Source organism: Panthera onca, chromosome A2 (assembly GCF_046562875.1).
Source record: "Panthera onca isolate mPanOnc1 chromosome A2, mPanOnc1 haplotype 2, whole genome shotgun sequence".
Classification (NCBI taxonomy): domain Eukaryota; kingdom Metazoa; phylum Chordata; class Mammalia; order Carnivora; family Felidae; genus Panthera; species Panthera onca.
This window is the reverse complement of record NC_138340.1, coordinates 82,061,641-82,084,907: the sequence shown is the minus strand read 5'-3', so window position 1 is coordinate 82,084,907 and position 23,267 is coordinate 82,061,641. Positions and strand designations below refer to the sequence as shown.

The 23,267-nt window shown below is 35.0% G+C and overlaps 1 protein-coding gene across 3 annotated transcripts in view; it reads right to left on the bottom strand.

Moving 5' to 3' along the window:
* Positions 1-269: 269 nt before the first annotated feature.
* PTPN12 (protein tyrosine phosphatase non-receptor type 12) overlaps positions 270-23,267 on the bottom strand; it is a 103,719-nt gene continuing 80,721 nt past the window's right edge. For all 3 annotated transcript variants that reach the window (XM_078442532.2, XM_078442533.2, XM_078442534.2), the window contains 7 exons: positions 18,957-19,042; positions 10,400-11,376; positions 6,231-6,308; positions 5,317-5,384; positions 4,362-4,392; positions 1,378-1,485; positions 270-1,150 (listed from right to left, as the gene is read on the bottom strand). In XM_078442532.2, coding sequence (XP_078298658.1) covers positions 1,089-1,150; positions 1,378-1,485; positions 4,362-4,392; positions 5,317-5,384; positions 6,231-6,308; positions 10,400-11,376; positions 18,957-19,042 — 1,410 coding nt within the window. In that variant the 3' untranslated portion in view covers positions 270-1,088. The remainder of the gene's footprint in view (positions 1,151-1,377; positions 1,486-4,361; positions 4,393-5,316; positions 5,385-6,230; positions 6,309-10,399; positions 11,377-18,956; positions 19,043-23,267) is intronic.

Below are 23,267 nucleotides of genomic sequence, written 5' to 3'. Positions count from 1 at the left end.
ATGCTCCAGTTGTAGGATGGGAAGAAACCAGTTCCCCCTTCCTAACCTTACCTCTGTTTGGTGTTTTACTGGATCTTATTAGGCAATAATGAGAAGGATGCCTAGGGCTGACACAAGGATAAGCATTAGAATTAGTAGAAGTATTGGAATTCTTTAATTAAGAGATTAAACTCCATTCACACTCATGACTTAAACACTGGAAGGTAGATACTAACTCTAATTCCCTTGGAATAAGGAATGAAAAACCAAGACAAGTAGGCACTGTAAAATTGTTTCTGTTTTTTTTTTAATGGCAGGTCAAATATCCTGAAACATACATATATTTTGATAGTCTTCTAATCCCACTTGAGTTCAAATATTAAAGTAACACACACACACACACACACACACACTCACGAGCTAAGAGAATTCAATATTGTTCCAAGGCACTTACTGAATCTCCATGACTAGATGAAAACAAGGACAATTAGGATGGACAATTAGACAGTATATAATATAAAAATAACTTTTTGCTTACAATTTACAAAATGTATTATTATTACAATCTTTGATCTCTGATAACCTGCAACGCTGGCTGCATGAATCCAGCAATTTTAAAATTCAGAAACTATTTTCTAAAACTTCAGGGCAAATAATTTACAAATAAGGTACACAAAGATTTAGACCATGCAGAAATTTCTTACATCTTCTGTTAATAATATTTTATGACTGCAACTTTATCAAATTATATACCTACTTGCCCTGTACATATACAAAATAATGCATACATGATAAAACATTAGCAAAAGAGTAGTCCTTAAACTCAATTTATCATAAAAGTATTACTATATTAACATGTCTACAAGCAGCGTGTAACAGGGTTAAGAGACATTAAGGCAATAATACTTGAAGTTACAAAATAAACCATATGTAATACTTTTTCCTAAGTGTAGTATAAGGCAGGTAGATGGTCCTAGCAAAAAAAAATACTAAGGCAACAATCTACACTGCTGTTAGTCCCACGTTTTTAAGATGGAATACTATAAATCTGGCTTTCAGTGGCACTTGAATTTTCCAGTCTAATTTAAAGTGTCTGTTAGCTCCCTGAATCATGTCCATTCTGAAGGTGGATCTCTTGGTCCTTTGGGTTTTCCACAGCGATTACGAAAACCTATAATCAAAATGCCATAGTGATTAGTGTTCAGAAATGTATTTTAATTTACTAAAAACTCTTAATTTGCTTTGGGTAGTTTATTTACGAACCTGAATAAATCATAGCACAAAGTTTGATAAACTTTGCCTTTCTAAGGAAAGCCTGAAACAATGGCAAATACCCTTTTCTCATTCTTGCCAGCATTAACTACATAAAGTTTTTAAATTATTTAGTAAACAAATTACCAATATCTGTGGCCTCTGTTGGACTTTCTGATAGTTGGTCTTTCTTGTTACTGAAAATAGGTGGACATTCTGTACAAGTCTCTATGTGAATACCTCCTGCTGGATGATCTAAAATGCAAAATAAAGATTGTTAATCACCATCATTTGTAGCATCATATATAGAATCCTCTAATGATTTTAATGTGTGTATTAAATTAAAAGAGCAAGTTTTCTCTCTTGGACGTCATAATTTCAGAGGCCCAGATAAATATAAATGCAGTGACGAACACAGGAAATCATGTTAGGTGTTCTCAAGGGCACTTAGACATCTTCAGTGAGTAGTTCTGCAACGTATGGATTCTCCTTATGCTCTTAAAATTTTATTTAATAAACTTCAATCTTGCTGTATTATATTTCCTTACAGTACTCATACTACGTGCCGATGTCCTAAGGCAATAATAGCAAGTGAACTGCTTTTATATGGAAATCAATGGCAATCAAGTTCATAGTTAATTGATGGACTACTGGCTTCTAACAGTAGTAATTCTTTGAAAGTTTTACATCAATTAAATTTTAGTTTACTTACTTAATCCCCAATGCATAAGATTAGCAACAAAAGAAATTAACTACTATGATTTATTCTTTCACAACCATTATCATATCCTCTATAACTCTCTAAGAAACTTATGGAAACTTGGAATTCAAGTCAAATAATACATGACCCTTGTCCTTTGGTGCTTGTAGTTTAAACAGAGTTCAGCAAACTTTTTCTATAAAGGACTAGAAAATAAATTTTAGGCCTTATAAGCAGCATATAGTTTCTGTCACCTCTTCTTCATTGATTTTTGCTTTTAAGTTTTTTTTTTTTTAATAAGTACTACACCCAATGTGGGGCTTGAGCTCATGAGCCTGAGATCAAGAGTCGCATGCTCTACTGAATGAGCCAGCCAAAGCCCCTAAACAGTTCTTTAAAAATGTAAAAGTTATGGGGCTCCTGGGTGGCTCAGTTGGTTGAGCATGTGACTCTTGATTTCAGCTCAGGTCATCATCTTGCAGTTCATGAGTTCGAGCCTGTGTCTGACTCCACGCTGACAGTGTACTTGGGATTCTCAGTCTCCTTCCCTCTCTGCCCCTCCCTTCTTCGCTCTCTATCCCTCTCAAAATAACATTAAAAAAATTTTTTTTAATGCAAAAGTTATTTGTTCAGCTCAAGGTCAGAATAAAAACAAGTCAAGGCCTAGGCTAGTAGGAGAGACTGACAAGCGTATTATTGTAGTAGTGTGGTAAGTTTTACAGTAAAATGATGCAGAGTGCAATGGAACAGACATAAGAGGTATGGAGGTGAAACCCAGTGGTGGTGAGCTATTCAAGGACTGGCTTCTAGGAAGAAATGATGACCTAGTCAAAAGGCCTCAGTTTTCTCAGTTAAATAAAAGGTCATCTACTGAACAAGAGTCAGTAGGATTGATTTCAGAAGAAAGTAAAGATAGGAAAACTCAAGGAAAATAGAAAGTGTGCCAGCTAGAGCGGATAAGATAACCAAGCAAAGCTGGGGGCCCAACTGTGGATGAAGATCCAGAACTGTAGGCTCATCTGGAAAACGGAATAATGTTCCCCAGCAGTACTCAGGAATCTTGAGGGATAAAATAAAATGGCACAGGAGTTAGGGGAAAGAAACTAGAGGATAATTTAGAGTAGGACTAGAGTAATGGAGGAATAGTATCTAGATTGGATAAAGAAGAGAAACCAGAAAGTAGTTAACATATATTAGGAAAAAAAAGAATTCAATGATCCACAATAGCAGTATTAATATAATAAAGATAGTAGTAATACTATTGCTTCCATTTTGAGTGCCTATCATGTGCCAACCACAGTGTTTGATAGCCCATATATGTGATTTAAATAAGTCCTCACAACAGTTTTTTAGGGTAGGTACTATTATTTCCATTTCACAGAGAAAAAAAACTGAGGCTAAGATAAGGTAACTTGCCTGAAGTCATATAGTAAGTAGAATGGTAAAAATGAAATTGTAAACCAGGTAGACTTGACTCTAAAGCCCTATTCTGTTCTTTTCCTTATGTTGCCTCAGCTAGTAGACAGAGTATTAAAAATGTGTAAGATGGAATGGAGCCCCATTAGTCAAAGATGCAGGGAGAGAGCAACTGAAGCAGAATGGAGGGTAAGGGCAGATGATAGATAAACTGAGGGAATTGTATAGGCTAGGATGTTTTGTTGTTGCTGCTGTTTTTAATTTTTATTTTAGAGAGAGAGAAAGAGAGCACGTGAGTGGGGCAGAAGGGCAGAGGGAGAAAGAGAGAGAATCTCAAGCAGGCTCCACACTCAGCATGGAGCCGGATGCAGGGCTCGATCCCACAACCCTGGGATCATGACCTGAACTGAAACCAAGAGTCAGATGTGGACGGTCAACCAACTGAGCCACCAGGTGCCCCTAGGCTAGGACGTCTGATAAGCTGCTTTCATGGTCACTGATTTATAAGAATTAATAATAACTTGATGTATTTTACTATGATAGTACAAGTAATGTGGCAGAAAAATATTCTAACTTGGCATTGGAACAGTGGGTTGAGCTACATAATCTTATTGATCTTCATAAATGCGGAAGTCCTACAAGGAAGAATTCCAAAACAGTTTTTAGAGCTCCAGTTCAATAATCTAGGTTAATTTGGGACATCTATTCAAATCACTGTCAGATCTAGATTCTAAATGTTTTTATAAACAACAGAAAATAAAAATATTTTAAAAATAATTTTTTTCCTATTAGCCTGTAACTACCAATAATAAATGCTGTTACTTTCCAGATTAATAATAATATCTGATACAATAATTAATTTGAAATAATTATACTACACAGTTCAGGTTCTAGAAGTGTCCTACATATTCTCACATACAGAAATAACCAAGTAAATAACACACACCATGAGGCATGCTATTTTATGGAGATTAATCTCTCTCTCTATAACAGAAAGAAACAAAATCTAACTTACCACATTTTTCACTTCCAGGGGTTGTCAAGCCCTAAAAGGAAGACATTTTAATAACTATTACAATATATCTCTTTTAGAAGAAATAATAGAAAATGTGGTCTGTTATGACTGTATATCCCAAGAAGTCAAGATCTACCAAAATTTTCAGTGTTAAAGGGAAAGAAAACAATGGTGTTTTCAATTAGGCTTAAAATTTTTAAATGTTACGGTATTTTATACTGGGAATAAAAAGATAGGGGAATTACTTTTTCCTTGTGGATGGAAACTGAAATGCAGGAGCAACTACACAAAGGAACATACACACAACTCCCATTTTGCCCATATTCTACGAATTATGATATACATTGTAACACATAAATAACATCATTATTACAGGTTACCACTATTTTATATATGCCAAGTAAAGTATATTGTTTCTTAATCATTGTAAGATGTGCCCTAATTTGGGGGATATTAAAATATGGGGGAAATATGAAAAATGTTAATATTGATGAAAAATGGTATGGAAACATGGCTAATATATTTAGCTGTCAAACATTTGCTGAATGTGAAAAGGAAACCTCATGTAACCAGACAAACCAAAGGATGGGACTATGTACTTAGTGTTATAATGGAAGGAACAAATTCTAAGAAAGTACTGTGACCCTGAAAATGTTAACTCCTATTCCATTCACACTTCCAAAATGACTTAAAACACGGAGTAATTTACAGATTTTAAAAGCAGTCTAGGAAAATAATACTCTGTGATGGCCATATGTAGATCATGTTGCCCTTTTTAAAAATTTCAGATCTCACATTTTATGTAGGGTTTTCATCTGAAATCTTACCATAAAAAATGCTGATCAAAAGTTATATTTAATAGTCTTAAGGTGACAGTTATTAAACAACTATAAGATAAATTAACAAAAGAACAAAAATACTTAGTTATAGCTGTTCCAATCCCAAAAGGACTCACTTCAGATATTTTTTGTTCGGACTGTTCCTGACTTTGAGGTTCACTCCATTCAGATCTCATAGGTGTATCTGAGAAAAATAAAATCTTACAATTAACATCTTTAATTCCTGAATTTCTTGCATTAAAGATGCAAAAACAGACCCTATAGATTTTTAGAAACGATCACTTCCATAAAATATTTTATTTCTATTAATTTAAGAAAATATAGTTTACTGTTATAAGCTCATGGTAATGTATACATGTGGCAGACTTAGATGTATTTAGTAGTATTGAAGTATACGGCTTCACTTTCCACATTCTTGAAATCAGTTAAAATTAATAAAATATTGGTAAAAGGTAACTTAGGTAAAATTAGGGAGGACCCCACCAAGCACGAGACATTGTAAATATATTAAGCTGTTTCTGTACTCTTTTTTTTTAAGAAGAGACAGAGAAGAAATATATTATCAAGACTTTGAAATATCACTTTCTCCCAGTTCTCAGTGATACTCATGTGGCCTTAAGTGTCCTTCAGTTAACACCAACTGAGTTGACGCCCAACTACAACCCAAATTAAATATTTACTTACCTAAACTGGCACCCAGTGAAGCAATTAATGTCTTTTAATAAATGCTATTTTTAATGAATGAAAAGACACCAACTTACAAATACAGTTATAAATACATTTAAGTAAATTATAGTATCTAATATAAATGCAGCCATTTTAGCAATCTTAGCAAACAAAAAATATTTTAAAGTATTTTTCAAAAAAATAAGTATTTTTCATTCAAGGAGTTAAAAACATTTGTCAATATCAAGTCAAACCTTTTTTTGAATTTAATTATGCAGCTCAATAGCAACTAGACTAAAATAAGCCATGTTTTCCAGAGTTTATTATTACAGTACAATAATAAAAAAGCAGAAGAGACACTCACTATGTTCACTTGCTAACACAAAGGATTCAGGAGTTCTTTCAGGTAGGGGAGGAGGTGAATCTTCACTAACATCAACATCTATATTAAATACATAAAATTCAGACAAATTATGAACTTGTTAAAGAATATTAACTCATTAAAAATGAACTTGTTATCTAAACTAATATAAGAGAGAAAAGTCATTTCCACAATTATCTAAGAACCAGTTTTTAGTGTTTATTTTTAAAAAATGTTTATTTTTGAGAGAGAACGCACGAGTGGGGGAGGGGCAGAGAGAGGGAGATAGAGGATCTGAAGCAGACTCTATGCTGACAGCAGAGAGCCCAATGCAGGGCTCGAACTCCTGAACCATGAGATCGGGACCTGAGCCAAAACTGGACACTTAACCAACTGAGCCACCCATGTGCCCCTAAGAGAAATCAGTTTTTAAAAATGCAAATAACAAACAAGAAATCCTCACTACTCAACTTGTTACCAAGTATTATTTAATGAGCAAAGCGGAATGAACTCATTCACTGCTGCGCAGAGAAAATGATTCCTGACTTTCCTGATACCCTGCAGACATCACTGTCCTCTCAGTCTGAAGACAGCCTTCAGTAGAAAAGCCAGTGGGCAAGGGACATCTCGTTTGGGCTTGCAGATGATGTTTTGAGTACACAAAGGAAACCTTTGGTCATTTGACTCAAGCCAGTGTTTCCCAAACTGGAATCAATTGCTTAACTCTCTTCATGAGTTTTGCCATACCACCATACCACCATCTGTCCTCTATTTTTTTTAATTTCTTTTTTTTAATACTCATTTTTGAGAAACAGCACGAGCGGTGGAGGGGCACACAGACAGGAAGGCACAGGATCTGAAGCAGGCTCCAGATTCTGAGCTGTCAGCACAGAGCCCAATGTGGGTCTCAAACCCACAAACCCGGAGATCATGACCTGAGCCAAAGTCAGACACTTAACCGACTGAGCCATTCAAGCGCCCCTGTACTATTTACTTTTTAAGTCCCATTCATTTTTAATTTAACTGTGTCCTTTGGTCATATTTTAAACAGTAATGACTAAAATGGCAAATCTGAAGTGTCTGTTTTCTAATATGCATAAAAGTATTACATTTTTTGAATGTTCATTTAATGCTTAAAATCTTATGAACAGTGGCATATGACCTACTCTGAGAATACTGACTGAAGCCATATTAAAGCTTTTCACCAGAGCTAAAACAAAATTAGCTCTTGGAAAAGATAATGCACTAAGTAAGCCTCATCAGTTAGCCTTTCTGCATAGGGTAAATGCAGTTTCATTGGAGGTAAAGAAGGAAAATATGAGGATACAATTCCGTGCGTGGGTTCTCCGGTTAGAGAGGATGGAGTGAAGAAAGGGAATGTAAGAATCATGTATTATTTTGTCTGGGCTTTGACAACTGTTCTCTTTTTAAAAAATGAACAATCTTGCCATAATACTTTGCTATTTAACCATATCTGATAGGCTATGCATTAAAGAGACTGAAAATCAAAGCCTTTTCAGTTTTCAACTAGCATGAGCCAGGTATGATTGCTCTTGTCCTTCCTACATTTATTTAGCCAAAGACCCAAGAAAATACAGCCTCTGGGTCCTACTAAGAATTCCAGTCCAGTATTTTGTATGTCAGTCACTAGTACTGGAACTCTCTCTTGCATATAAAGTGAAACCATTAAAGAACCATCCACTTATCCAGTAGTAATAATCTGAGCCATCATCATTCTTCCCCTTGCCCTTTTATTATTAACAGCTCACAAAAAAAAGATAGCTGTTGGAAGGAAAGGATGCATAATTTTGGCACTCTGGTGCCATTTCATAATTAAGTGAACAAATCAGGAAGGACAGTCTTGCTTGGTTACATTAAGTATCTTTCAGAAATTCTATACCTCTTTTTTTCATGGCAGTCTTTATTCTTTAACACTTAATTTCTAACTGTGGCTCATGCTTTTCAGCTTCATGTTTTTCTTTCAATCTCTGGACCACCTTTAAGTTATAAACTTCTATTTTAGAGGTTATCAAAAACAGAGACTGCACATTTTACACAGGTTTTTGCAAATCATAACACTAAATGGGGACTCAGTGTAGCCAAGTTTGAGAAATCTTTCAGGAGGCTGAAGTCAATATTAAAATCAAAATTCATAGCCAGTAATTTTTGTCAGGCAGTAACTTACGCAAAAGGTTTTTAGGTATCAAAATAAAATTGTTCTAACTCCCTAACAAGTTCTAAAACAAACAAGGAAACAAAAATCTAATTCTTGTGCCAATGGTTCATCTACAAAGTAACTAGTAACATCAAAAACAGGACTGCTTGCAGCACAGAACACTAACACAGGAAAATCTTCAGTTAATACCAAACTCATTTAGCATAGTTTGGATAGGGCAAAAAGAAATCAAGTCACATTTAGAACTATCTTTGCTTTGAGATACAAATAAAATGCAGAGAAGTGAGCTAGTATACAGCAGGATGACTTAAATATCCTTATACAGTACTTTGCATTATTTTTTAATGTTTATTTTTGAGACACACACACACACACACACACACACACACACACACACAGTGCGAGTAGGGGAGGGGCAGAGAGAGGGAGACACAGAATCTGAAACAGGCTCCAGGCTCTGAGCTGTCAACACAGAGCCCCATGCGGGGTTCCAAACTCAGGAATCATGAGATCATGACCTGAGCCAAATTTGGATGCCTAACCGACTGAGCCACCCAGGCGTCCCAGTATTTTGTATTCTGAAGGAAATTTTTCTATTATCACCGAAAGACTGGTCAGGTGGCAATAACTTTTAATGAGCATATCATATCTTGCATCCTTCCTGCCCTCACACCAAAATTCTATTTCTACCAATGGTTAAAAAAAAATGTATTTCCTAGGTACAAGATAGATGCATGCTTGATATACTTCAAAAGCCCAAAATGAAAATTTCTCATCAACCCATTTTCTTGTGTAGTTACAACTTGGCAGTTATTTTTCAAGCTCTGAATTTGAGGAAGAAAAAGATATTAACAGTCTTAAATTATGGCAAACTGGTAAAGTAATATTTACTGTGGTAACCATTATCTTCTGAAGATCCTTCAAATAACAGAAGAATCAAGACTACAGATTATAATGTAAATTTAGGAAACTACCTTAGATTCTCATTTACTCTACCAGATACATTCTCAAGATTAAAAAACACAGTATGTGTCAGCTGGGGAAAATAAAGGCACCATAATACGGGTAGTACTTATTAGGTCAGGAACAGAAAAAATTATCATTTAAGTTCACAGTACTTATTTGGTTGCACATTGTAAATACCAGCCTAAATACCATGACCTTTGGTCATGACCAGAGTCCACTGACAAGTAAATGACCACTGATAATCAATCTACCAGTAAATAGCTTTCGTGTTTATTACATTTGCTCTCAACTTTATGGTCTGTTTAAGAAGGCAGCCAGGATTATTTTAGTGGATCAAAGATGAATTTTAAGAACCAGTAATACATCTTGGGAACCAAGTGCACACATCCTCAAAAGCTAACACAGTTTAAAAAAAAGTCAATTAAATAATAGTATCAATGACGTAGATAAGGATATATCCCACTCACTACTAACTGAATTAAATTTCCCATATTCTGCTGAGTAGTTACAGTTTTGCTTCTTGGTTCATCTTAGAGGTAAAAGCAACCTCACGTGCAAGTATAAAAGGTGTTGTATAGTTAAAAAAGCATTAAACGATGATAAACTAGTATTTGTGATAAACATGGATGAAATTAAATGCCCAATGAAGCTGTCTGACAATATTTGTTACTTGAAGCAGTTCTATCTTCCCTAAATTATTTCTAATTATTCAGTCAGATAAATTTTTGACCCACATAAAATACTAAAAACTATTAACATAGGAGGGAAAACTAAAGAGAAAAAATTTTCAGTCACAACAATTGAAATACCTTGCAAACACAAAATCTAGTAATGCAATTAATCAAATTAAGGTAACAGAGCTTACTTTATTATTAGTTCTTAATAGAAACCTTTAAAAAAGTATCTAAAATAATGAAACTGTGCTGTAGATTCTACAGTGAAATGTGGAACAAAACAATTAATTGATATAGTGCTTAGAACAGTGACTGTAACACAGTAAAAATATTTAAGTGTTAGATACTGTTATTACCTTTTTCAGCACCTGAATGTATTGTTCCTGCTATATCATGTCTAGCAATGGACATTGGCAATACTTTCCTTGTAGAAATGCTTTCAGTACTAGTGGCAGCAGAAACTGTGGCACTTGCTGTTGAAATACTAGTTTTATTCTTGGTCATGGCACCGTCAGAGTTCCTTTCATCTGAGTCCGAGTCATCAGAGTGAAGAGGATTAGTAAAACTGAGGGGTGCTCTAAAGAGAGGCGAACTGTTATGATGACCTGCAGGATCATGGGTGTCAACTGGTGTTGTGGGGCTTGGTGTTAAACTCACAGTTTTCATCGTTTGACAGTGGAGATCTGAGGGTTTGCCTTCAGATGACTCAGGCATGGGTAGGGTATTTTCAGGTCCATGAAAAGACCACATTACATGTCCTTTCTCATCAAGAGGCAAGCGGTCTGGCCTTGGAGGTGTGCCTGAATTCTTCTGTGATTCTTCTGGTGGAACACCCGGAACTTTATTTGACTGTGTTGCGCTGCAGTCCACACAAGAATTCTGAGAAATATCATCTACTTTAAGATCCCCTGAACTCAATTCCTGGGACTTAGAGGTTTTATCAGTTATACAAGGTGGAGTCGATTTAATTTTAATTGCATGTCCCCTATTCAAGAGTGTGTTCCCATCAAAACTTTTTGGTCCCTCTTGGAGGGGGACCTTCTTAATCTCAAAACTTAAATTTCGCTCCAATTTTTTATCCATCTGTTCAATAGCTGATTCATTTTTCCCTGGAAGTTCTGCTGACTTATTATAGTTTCTGTTGAGGTCTGTTGAATGTTGTTCTGATGAAACCATGTGCAACACTGGCTTTGGATGGTATCTGTCATTGTCCTGCCACACAGTAGTGACTGTTGGAAACGCTGACGGGGGAGAAGGTGTCAAGATGGGTGGCACTGGATGAGGTTCTGGTGGCTGAAGTATTTCTTCCTTGGCATCCCCTTCAACAAGGCAACTGAAAACATTAATAAAAGGGCATCATAAGAATGCTCATCCTTTCATGAATAAAAAATTATAAACTGTCAAAATTTAATGTTTAGTGAGGCAATATATACTGTTTACAAATACAAGAATTTTCATGAAAAACAGGTCTCCTCCCACAGCCCTTCAGTTACCCAGAGACATCAACTTTCAGCCTTTTTAACAGCTGCTTCTAAGATTCACCTCCATTATTTCAAAATATTTCAAAATTCATAAATTATCTTTTTTCCATAAATTGTTATTTCTTGATCTATTTCACACATTCTCCATTATCTTCCTACTAGGTATCTTTTCTATCTTCCCAATACTGTTACAACTTTTAGCTAGTTCAATCTTATCAATATCGATATCATTCTTACCCATGACACTATGATTTCCTATCTTTTCTTATACAACCTCTTATTTTTCTCTAATAATTGCCATATGTTTCTGATGGCTCAGTTCTCTATGCATCATCAATAATTTAGCCCTTCTTTTTTCTTCCACATTTATACACCTCTTCTCAGTTGGTCATGAAACACACTATAGGTAATTATCAATACCACACACGTCCCTCTTAGGCTTTTAGGTCCTTGGTGCTCGAGCTCCAGTGTGTACCACTGACTACCTAGGCCCCACAGAGCTGACGTTCTCTCCAGTAGGACTCTCCTATTTTCCAGGTCCCATACATAAGGTACACTTCCTTGTTTTGGTGGTTGTATCCTGCAATTTCTTCTTAAGAACTACATATGGGAGGCAAATTTCTTGAGGCTTTTTATATTTGAGTATTATATTTTCAAGGTTATTGATTTTTTGAAAATATACATAATTTTAGATTAGAAATAATTTTCCTTCACAATTAGATAATTCTGATTCCTGCTCCTTTGAATGTGAACTGTGTTTTTTCCCTCTCTTGGAGCTATTAGGTTCTTTTTTGTTCTTGAGGTTCTACAGTTTCACCATGGAACTTTCAGAATCCATTGTATTATAAATTTTTTTATCTATCAGATTGGAAACTTTCTTTTTAAGTTTATTTGTTTTGAGATAGCGCACACACGTAAGCGGGGGAGGAGCAGAGAAAATGACAAGCAGGCTCTGCACTGTCAGCGCAGAGCCCCATATGGGGCTCAAACTCACAAACCGTGAGATCGTGACCTGAGCTGAAATCAAGAGTCGAAGGTTGGGTCCCTGGGTGGCTCAGTCAGTTAAGTGTCCAACTCTTGATTTCAGCTCAGGTTCGTGAGTTCGAGCTCCACACTGTCAGTGAGGAGCCTGCTTGGGATTCTGTCTCAAAATAAATAAGGAAAAACTTAAAAAAAATAAAAATTCATGTTCTTTAATACTGGAAATTTATCTTACTATCTTTTTTCTACTTTGTATTATCTCTATTTCATCTAGGTTCCTTTTTTTCCTGCTTATTTAGGTCTATCTTTCACGTTAGAGACGTTGTCAAATGCCTGATCATCCCGGTTCTGTTCTTAAAGAATGGAGTATTATAAATGACTGGAAGATCTATACACATTATGTAAGAGGGAGGTCTTGAAGCTTGTGGCTTAGAGGTCATGTGGACTGAGTACAGCCTTTGCAACAATACTGGTGGGCCACAACGAGTAAAGTGTACATTTCATCTCTTGAGCTAGTTTTTCAAAAGGGAGGTTCTCCCACCAGCAATCTGGGAGCAAAGGACCTGGAGGATGTGACCATTCAGCATACAAATTCCTGTTTTCAGTAAGGCACTACAACACCACCATCAGTTGGATCTGATGTCCTTGAATCCAAAGACCCCCCTGGTTCAGCCACTCCAGAGTAAATCCTTCCTGTGTGTCCAAATGTGAGAGAGGCAGTCATTTGCTCAATTTGATGTAAGGAATCTGGGGTTCTAAATACTCTTAATAGAAACACTCAAGTCTCCTTGTTTTTAGTCCCATCCTACACACTAGTCTTAAGGGGGACCTCCAATTTCTGAGGTTTTCTGAGAGTTCTTTGGAGAATCATGTTGATTCTTGTGGGCTTCCCCCACCTACTGGAAAGCAAGTTTTAGCTTTCCCTGTTCTGTTAGTCCCTTTACATTGGTTGATAAGCTTTCTACTTTCCACAGTTCTGTCATCATCCTTCTGCTGCCATCCCTCTCCAATTTTGTTTTTAAAATCTTCATACATTTTTATATTCCTTCACAATAATTTTAGGAAGTTTAGGGAGGGACCAGAGTTAAATGTGTTCAAACAGCCTTATTTAACCAATAATCTTGTTAAGTACTTTTGGAAACAGTGTGCAGGATGTTGAAAATACACAATAAACACATTCTTAGCTACTCATATTTTTAAAAAGCTTTACTGAGGTAGAGTTGATGTACAAAAAAACTATACATATTTCATGTATAAAATCTGATGAGTTTGGACATATGCATATACCCATGATACCATCACCACAATCAAGGTAATAAACATACATCATCACCTCCAAAAGTTTCCTTGTGTCCCTTTGTGGGTTTTTGTGGCTACTCAAATTTGGTAATTACACTAACAGATTTCTTCCTATCCTTCTTTGATTTAAGGTTGGTTGGAACAAGGCTTAAAACACTTAAATAGCACTTTCATGTACACAAAAATTGGAAGCCCAACCACAAAAATATATATGCTACAAATGGACTTTCCACTATAGTAACCGACACTCATGTTTTTACTAGATACTCTGATATATGACTTGCATAATTCTTATTGTAAATACTGGTTTTAATATCCTCTGTTTTGAGGAAGGCATAGATTTCACTTCTCAAAAACAAAGCAAACCATTCAGGACCTACCACATGCTAGGCATTATACCAGTACCAGAAGAGGACAGAACAATGAACACAACGGTTCGGAAAAACAGTGAAAAATAAAACTAAAAAGGTAGATTGAAGCTATACTGTGAAGGCTCAGAACTTCACACTAAGACATTTGGACTTTATAATAATAATAAATTATATTTAATTTGTTTGACCAAGTCTTAAAATGAGTGACTCTATAATTTGTTATGTTACATAAAATCAGAATATTACTTTTCTTACAGTAATTTAGGCTGGATTCCATATGGGGTGGAAACAGTAAGGGAGTGAAGAAAATGACTACCAAAAAATTAGAACAGAACACTTTCAAAACAAAAACTTTCACTACTCTCTTTTTTTAGGGAGGTAATACCATATAATGAAGAAAACATTACTGGACTAGAAGATAGGAGACTTGTGTTCTTGGTTGAACTCAGCTAGCCTATTCACATCAGTTCTTTTGGAAAACAGCTATTAATATCCCTGTGATCAAGATTACTGTAAAAGTCACTGTGTTCATGACATCACTTACCACTCTGACATATCACTGACTATCTACAGAATGAATAGAGAATACATGGCAATCTAAAAAAGGAAGATGAGAAAACATAAATATAGGTGTTGTATCAATGCTAATGATTACTTTTGATATAATGATTAACTTAATAAAAAAAGGTTTTTTTGATGTCTTTACTTTTGACAGAGAGACAGAGAGAGTGCTAGCAGGGGAGGGGCAGAGAGAGACAAGAGACACAGAATCCAAACCAGGCTCCAGGCTCTAAGCTGTCAGCACAGAGCCTGAGGCAGAGCTCAAACTCACCAACCTTGAGATAATGACCTGAAGCGAAGTCAGACTCTTAACTGACTAAGCCCCCAGGCACCCCAATATAATGGTTACTTTATATAGCTTAAACTTTGGAATTGAGAAAGATGTTCTACTTGTGTTTATCCTTTATTTCTTGGTTTTATTATATATTCTGACCCCTATCAATAACTTTTTAAAATTATGCCTGAGATCAAAAGTATTTCTAAAGTGAAAAGAAATAACACAAGAATTAGAGAACTATAGTAAGCATGCATATTTTTGCATTTTGCCAAAATCTACCCTTATTTATCTTAAAGAATGCAAATTGGGAATGAATAATTCAATTAGAACTTTAAAATTTTAATCAGTCAAATAAATCACTTTTGTCCTTTATGATTTCCTTTATCCTCCTATTATATTCCCTTCTACAAGTTTGTCAAACATTATTATTTTTTAGGTCAAACATTATATTTTGTTTCAATAATTTGACTTTCTGTATTTAATCACCTGAAGATTGCCTTGGTATTTGGTATAAGGATCTAAATATATTTTTCTTCAGATGATTAGTAATATTATATTATGACTTTATAAATAACGAAACCTTTTCCTTCTCCCTATTTAGTATATATTAATTCCTAACAAGATCTATTCCATAGTTGTTGGTTCAACTCCATTAACTAGTATATTCTTATACCACTGACAGACTATCTTAACTATTACAGTTTTCTAGTTTTTAAAAGAGTTGGTCCTTGCTTATCACTATTTTCATCCAAAGTTTTCTGTTATTTCTCTTTGCTCATCCAAGTTAACATTATATTGTCAAGTTCAGAAAAGATCCGGTTAGTATTTTAGTGAAAATTGCATCAAATATGAAAATAAATGATATTTTAAGTATCACTGCGAAAGCTCAATTACATTTAACTTTTCCAATCAAGAACACTTAATTTTTTTTCAATAATACAAATGAAAATAATTCTACCTAAGGTTCCACTTTCTACATAAGGCTATTTCCAGATATTTAGTATTTTGAAAGGGACCTCTTTTAATCACTTCTTATTTGGCTGACCTATAGGACCATTTCCTACTTTTATTCAATCACTTTGCTCCTTTCTTAAAAATTAGCCACTTCAAGGCAATACATTTGTTTAATATACTTGTTAAAAAAAAGAATCAACAAAAGGAAAATAGCATTTCAAAAAAGAGCCGAAGACTTTTTTTTTTAACAGAAGAAAACAGTGCAGAAGAACAACAACTGTTTTGTGAAATACAGGTTTCTCCATCACCTACTTTTTCCAGTTGCCATTTTCCCAGAGTTCTTGGTCACCAAAATCCTCACCAAAAAACCACATTCTTTGCTAGATGAGGGTTCAAATCAGGTAACTTCAAAAGCCTCCAATGAGTAGACCTTAACTCCTGTTTTGACCCCACAAATGCCCTCACCTATTCAGGATATTCTAAGAGCCACAGATGTCTGAAAGTCTATTCATTCTCCCAGGCAACCCTCAAAGAGGTTGATATTCATGTATTTCTGGCAGATACAAAATTCCTTCACGGCTTGTAGAATGCCACTGTTTTCCTGGTTTTACCCTTGGTGGTTTTCCTTTTCTACAGCTTTCTTTTAGTCTGCTCCTCACAAATTATGGTGCTTATCAGGGTTCTCTCCTTGGTAATTTGTTATATTATATCTACAATATGAAAGACTTTATTTCTGTGCAAGTCTTCCAAATACAAAACCCTCAATAAATCTTTACCTCTCGCCTCGATAACAAAATGTCTGAAACAACCACATTCCATATTCCTTCCAATTCTAATCCCACTTAAAACTGAATTGAGAGGCATTAGAAGAAAGCATCAAGTATACTGTCACTGTCTCTGAAATATTAAATAAAGAAAATTTTACTATGGCACACACCATAGTAGTAAACCTGTTGACAATTTATAGAAACAGCTAACAAGGTACACTTACAGAGTGCTGGAGTTAGTGAAAATAGAAAATGAAATCTGCTGTTCAAAATCTACAATACTCTTTAAGTATGTATAAACCAGAATTATATGACTGATTAAATCTAATACAACAAACATAAGCCTTCCTCTCTAGATCTTTCTCTAAGAACATGTACTTTAAACAACCAATTCATTTATTTGCTTTCTGTAGCCATACTGAAAAAGAAAGTATACCATTATTACTTTTTAATCAGTCTTACACTGTTGTGATTTTATTTTCAGTTAACAATTTACACTAGTTCTAAAACTCATCTCAACCTGGAACTCACAGGGTATGCCTTTGTGGAACATGAGGAAATTCTGCCATTTGACTCCACTGCATGTATAAGAAAAAGGTAACTTCACATATCCCTAAATAAAATCCTGTCTTAAGCTGAATGAACACTGTTCTATTAATACTCATTTGCTACTTCTTTATTATCCTTTTTGTTTATTAAAGAATAACAGGAGTCAAACTTTCAAAAAGACTTAAAATTCACAACATTCTATTCATTTTTTCCCTTCAAAATTAGGAAGATATTACCACTGTTTGTTGTTGGAAGTAGAGGACTATGTACATCACAAATATCAGTGTACACTTTGAGAACCTCTACATTGGCTGAATCTCAAAAAAATTAAAAGATATTGGGGTAGCAAAAATGTTTCTTGATTTATTACCTTTATAGCTAGAGTACAGTTTCTTTTAGGATCCCAAAGGACTCATATGTGGGACAAAGAAGTTAGCTAACAGTTTATAGATTTTAACTAGATACCTTCCCAGGAGGCTAAGATTCCAATTTCAGTATAGATACCAAAGTGGAAATCAAACAAGAAACTACTACTGGGAAGTTTTGTTAGTGCACAGTTAACCACATCCTGAGCATTTAAATGCTGAGATTGTAAACCCACCTTCATAGGCTTTCTACTGTTCCACAGAGAAGCACATAACATAAAAGTATTCCAGAGACTACAGTAAGTATGATATCTTGCCTTAGTTATCAAGGAAAATTGTATTCTTCTTTTGTATTGAGGAATAATGTCATTAAGGTGTAGCAACTCAATGCCAAGACCAAACCCCACTTAACTTCAGTCAACTTCTATTCAACTTTTAAGGAAAAAAAAAAAAAAAAATTGATGAATCGTATATAAAAGAAGTCCTACTTTAAGGGAAGGCCAATTCATTTGGGCAGATATTTGCTCAAGACAAGACCCTATATAAGTCATTGTAATAGTTAATAATTGTATAGTAATTGTAATGGGAAAACTAACATGTAATGGAAACCTAATAATGTGCCAAGTCCTATAGGTAGCATTTTCACATACTTTATTTCATTTCATTCCTAGGACACTACTTAAAAACAAAATGAACCAAGGATTAAATAAGTGGCTTAATTAGAACTTCAAAGCTAGTACATGGGTGAAAGGACTTGAAACTAAATCTTTCTGATTCTATCTATATTCTTTCCATACTACCACATAACTGACCTAGCAGCTACCCTGAAAGAAAAAAAGAAATAAAAAAGGGTACAAGAATATCTTGACTTTATTATAAATGAGCTTGGTATGAAAGTAATAAAATCCGGACAGAAATAAGCTCATTTTGCTAGTAATGTTACTAAACATCTTCAAATAACTTTTTCAGTGTGCACACAATTTTTGACAATCATTATCACTTTTTCAGTCATTATGCAAAAGTGGACATCTTTTAGAAAATTTAAAATTGTAATTATACCACATACCAAAACATGAACTACTGTCAGTTCAAGGGGATGTTCACTGTTAATGTACAGTGTACTACTGAAATTTTATCTAAAGTGAAAATTTTTAGTACACTAGTAACAAATCAAATACATATGCTATATCCTAAAAAAAAGAATGATACAAGTTATAAAAACAACTTGGAAATATTCAGAATTTGTTATTTTAATTAAGAGTAAGTAAAAGAAAAATATCCTTTCAAATAAAACGTGACATACAATACCTGCGGGTCCTTGGTGGTTTTGGAGGAGGAGAATCTTGTTTGTCAGGATCCATGGAGCTGACCATATTTTCAGTGTTAATTTCATTCTGCCGAGAAAAAAAAAGCTTCATTAAAGTTAGGAGAAAAATAATTTTCCTTCCTCATGTTTCACATAGCTGTTTCTAATGTTTATTTTTGAAAGAGAGAGCAAGCGCAGGGCACAGGGGGAGCAGAGAATCTGAAGCAGGCTCCAAGCTGACAGCAGAGAGCCCAACGCAGGGCTCAAACCCACAAACCATTAGATCACGACCTGAGCGGAAATCAAGACACTTAAACCAACTGAGCTACCCAGGTGCCCCTCACATAAGCGGTTTCTTGGCTTTTGAATTTGTAAAACAATGACACTTTCCCAAAATGGGGTTTACATTCTCTATTATTTTAGCTGAAAGGGCCAAACTTCAATGAGAGACATTCATATCAAAAAAAGTCTAGGGGTGCCTTGCCGGCTCAGTTGGAAGAGTGTGCAGCTCTTGATCTTGGGGTCATGGTTCAAGCCCCACGCTGGGTGTAGAGATTACTAAAAAATAAACTTAAAAAGAAAAAAACACCACCACCACCACAATCTATTTCCAGTTACTGAAAATCCAATTGTGTACCATGGCATTTCAACACATTTCAAATGTTTCCATAAAGAAACAGATTTCCCAAGAAAATAAAGATCAAAGAAGATTTTTTTTCAGGCATCACTACTACTAGAAGCTTAACATGTGCAGAGAAGAAAAAAAAAAAAGCCAGTAAAATAAGGCTTATATCTTCCACTTTTCCCAATCTTTTTCAAGATTCCTACTGCTACTTAGTACTTTTAAACAGGTCCCAGAATTCATTTTAATCAATCTTTGCCCTACCCTTTATCACCATGGAGTGCCCTTAAACTCCATAAGCATATATAACTATTATATCATTCTCTAACCAAATAAACCCAAAAAAGGCAGAGAGAGCCCATCCAGAGATATCCTTGTTCTCGCTGGTCATAAGGACCAGTAATATTCATTAACATGGATGTTCCAGAGTCAGTAGTTATAAGAATCTTAGGTTGTGTTTAGGATTGTGAATAGAAGAGTTCTGAAATTATTATATAACACACTGCCTTGAATTAGTTTCAGCCTCAAGGAAGTACTTCATTTTTATCCAGCTAGGCATATGTTAATGGGTCGGAAGACAAGAATGATTTTCATTGCTACATCTCAGATTAATTTTAGAAAAAAAGCCATCTTTATATAAACTATGATTAAGGAACTCTGAAACTGTAATTGCCTTTTTTTTTAATCAAAATGTACTTTTGCTGGGTTCATCATAGCACCTTTTTTGCCTTTATAACTGTTTCTTGCCAATGAGTTTTTTTGTTGTTTTTTCACTAAGTAGGCCTAACCAAGAAAAAGAGATCTCCACTTTGCAACAATTTTTAGTGCACTGTGTCCTAATATATAATGAGATGTATCAGAAGAGTTTTATGCATCCTAACTCTGCATCGTACTCTGACCAAAACAACAATTACATCATGAGAATGGATGTTTTCATCCTTAAATTAAAGCCACCTACCATAACAAAGCATCTGTTGCAGGGATATCTGCTAAGGCAATGTAGCCATATAATTTATTGTCCAAATCAGGGCTCGTTAAGAATGAAAGTGGGGGCACTAGTAATTATTACACCTAGACAAATATTAAAGATACCTCCGACATATTAATTCATATGCTTATAAACATATTCCCATAACAACATTCAATATTTTTGTATCAAAATCTGTAAATATTCACATTAAATAGGTTAACTAAAGGTTAAGGGGGAACCATATGAAACTGCTTCTAACCTACAAAACTCAGCAATTTTTTATAGTACAATGTGAAAGCCTCAAGTCATGCCAACTTAGATTTTGCTTCCAAATGGGTATAATACCAAACCAACACTCTCACTCTCTCTTCCCTTCTCCCTCCCCACAACTTCAGGTTTTCAGAGCATTTTGGATTTTGGAATAGCTCAATATGTGAAATGCACTGAAGAGTAAGCACTGCAGAGGATACAAAAATGTAAACGACATAGTACTTAACTCCAAGAAGTGTATAGTCTAGTAATAATCAAATTAAAAAGTAAAGGGGTAATCATAAAACCATAAAGTGATGAAATCAGAGAAAGGAGATGTTATATGAAGGTGTGGATATTAAGAATATAGTTGAGAAATATTAAGAAGTTGAGAATATTAAAGCAGTATGTTGAATGGCCTTAAAGGATAGATAAGATATTGCTACACACAACAGAGTATGGAAGGGAATAGGTGGGAAGGGAACAAGAAGAGAAACAAAGGGCATCTGCAAGCAAATGACAACAAATATGATAAAGGAAAGAAAATGTCATGAAGAATTCCTCATTCTGAATAAATGAGAGAATGGTGGAGCCATTAATAGAAAGGGCCAAAAGAAGAAAAGTAACTTTGGGGGAGGTTAAGACTTTTGAACATGTTGAGTTTCATCTTAAGAAAGAAATGAATGTTGCCAATACAGAAATGTAACTCAAGAGAACCATTGCCTACACAGCATGAACAAATCCTCTCAGTTACTGGACTTCACAATAGGACAATGTTCTTGGATTCCTGTTTTACCTACAATAATGTTTGCTCTACTCATATCTTCTGACACTCTTAACTACAGCTTTTGTCCCCATATTTGTCCTAATGTAGATAGCTCTCTTAAGCTGCTTTTATTACCTGAAACAATCACCAACTTGGTGATTCCAACTTTAGAAATAAGGTAATCCATTGGTAATTAGGTTCTAGTGTATCCTTGTTTCAAGAAGAGCTAAAGTTATTATTTTTTACCTTTTTGACCACCTTCACCCATTTCACTGAAGTAATTTTGTGTCTTATATTTACTACATAACAGCCATGTGAAAGGCCACACAAAAAAAATCAGAACCTAACTATCAAATAATTACAGATATATTATCAGCTGTAAAATCAAATATTAAAACAAGGTGATTTAAAAATAAAAGACATTATATTTGAGGAAAAATTATTAAAAACTCAGTATCACATCTAAAATGTACACCACAACAGGGGCACCTGAGTGGCTCAGTCAGCTGAGCGTCCGACTTCAGGTCAGGTCATGATCTCATGGTTCGTGAGTTCGAGCCCCGTGTTGGGCTCTGGGCTGACAGCTCAGAGCCTGGAGCCTGCTTCAGATTGTGTCTCCTTTTCTCTCTGCCCCTCCCCTGCTCAAGCTCTGTCTCTCCCTCTCTCTCAAAAATAAATAAACATATAAAAAATTTTTTTTAAATGTACAACACAACAGAAGGACCATAACACAAACTATTGCTATTACTCAATCATCCTAGAATTGAAAAACCTGGTGTAGATAACTGGTCTTTTATATACAACATAAAAAAGCATGCAAGCGTATCTTACAGATGTTTGCTTACTTATGTATTTCTAAATTCCAAATCAGTAGGCTACTCCATTCTAGAATGAATTTTCGCTTTGGATCTCTTACTCCGGAAAGTCATCTTAGTTGTAAATACCTCTAACAAATAACATTTTTTAATGTTTACTTATTTTTGAGAGAGAGAGACAGAACGTGAGCAGGGGAGGGGCAGAGAGACAGAAACACAGAATCTGAAGCAGGCTCCAGGCTCTGAGCTGTCAGCACAGAGCCCGACACTGGGCTGGAACTCACGAACTGCAAGATCATGACCTGAGTGAAAGTCGGCTGTGTAACCTAATGAGCCACCCAGGCGCCCCACAAATATCATTTATTATAGAGTCTTATATTGTTGGTCAGCATTCCAACCAAAATTTCTATGAAAATAATTCTAGAACATACAATTTGAGAGTTGTTTTGTTTTTTAACTTCGCCTATAAATTGTCGGAGAAATAATAAACAGATTTATAAATGTTTCTCAGAGCATAGGTTCAGAGAGGTAAGGAAAATATTTCAAATCATTTTATTCAACCATACAGTTCTAAAATAATTTTCCCCGGTTTTTTACATTCCACATTTTTTCTAAATGGCATTTATGGTTTCTAACCACATATAAACCTGCTATAAAAACAAGTCACCCAGATTCAACAATACCTAGAAAGCAAGATTTCTTAACAGGACAAGATAAAAAAATTACACAGAATGATAAGCTGTCTGTCTTTCTTCTATCCATTCCTCCTTCCACTTTTTAAATCCATTCACCCATTGAGTTATATAGTTAATACAGTATTAGTCACTACCTTTGGCAAAGTATTTTTTCTCACCAAATACAGCTTTCTCAGAATGGATTCTATAGAGAATG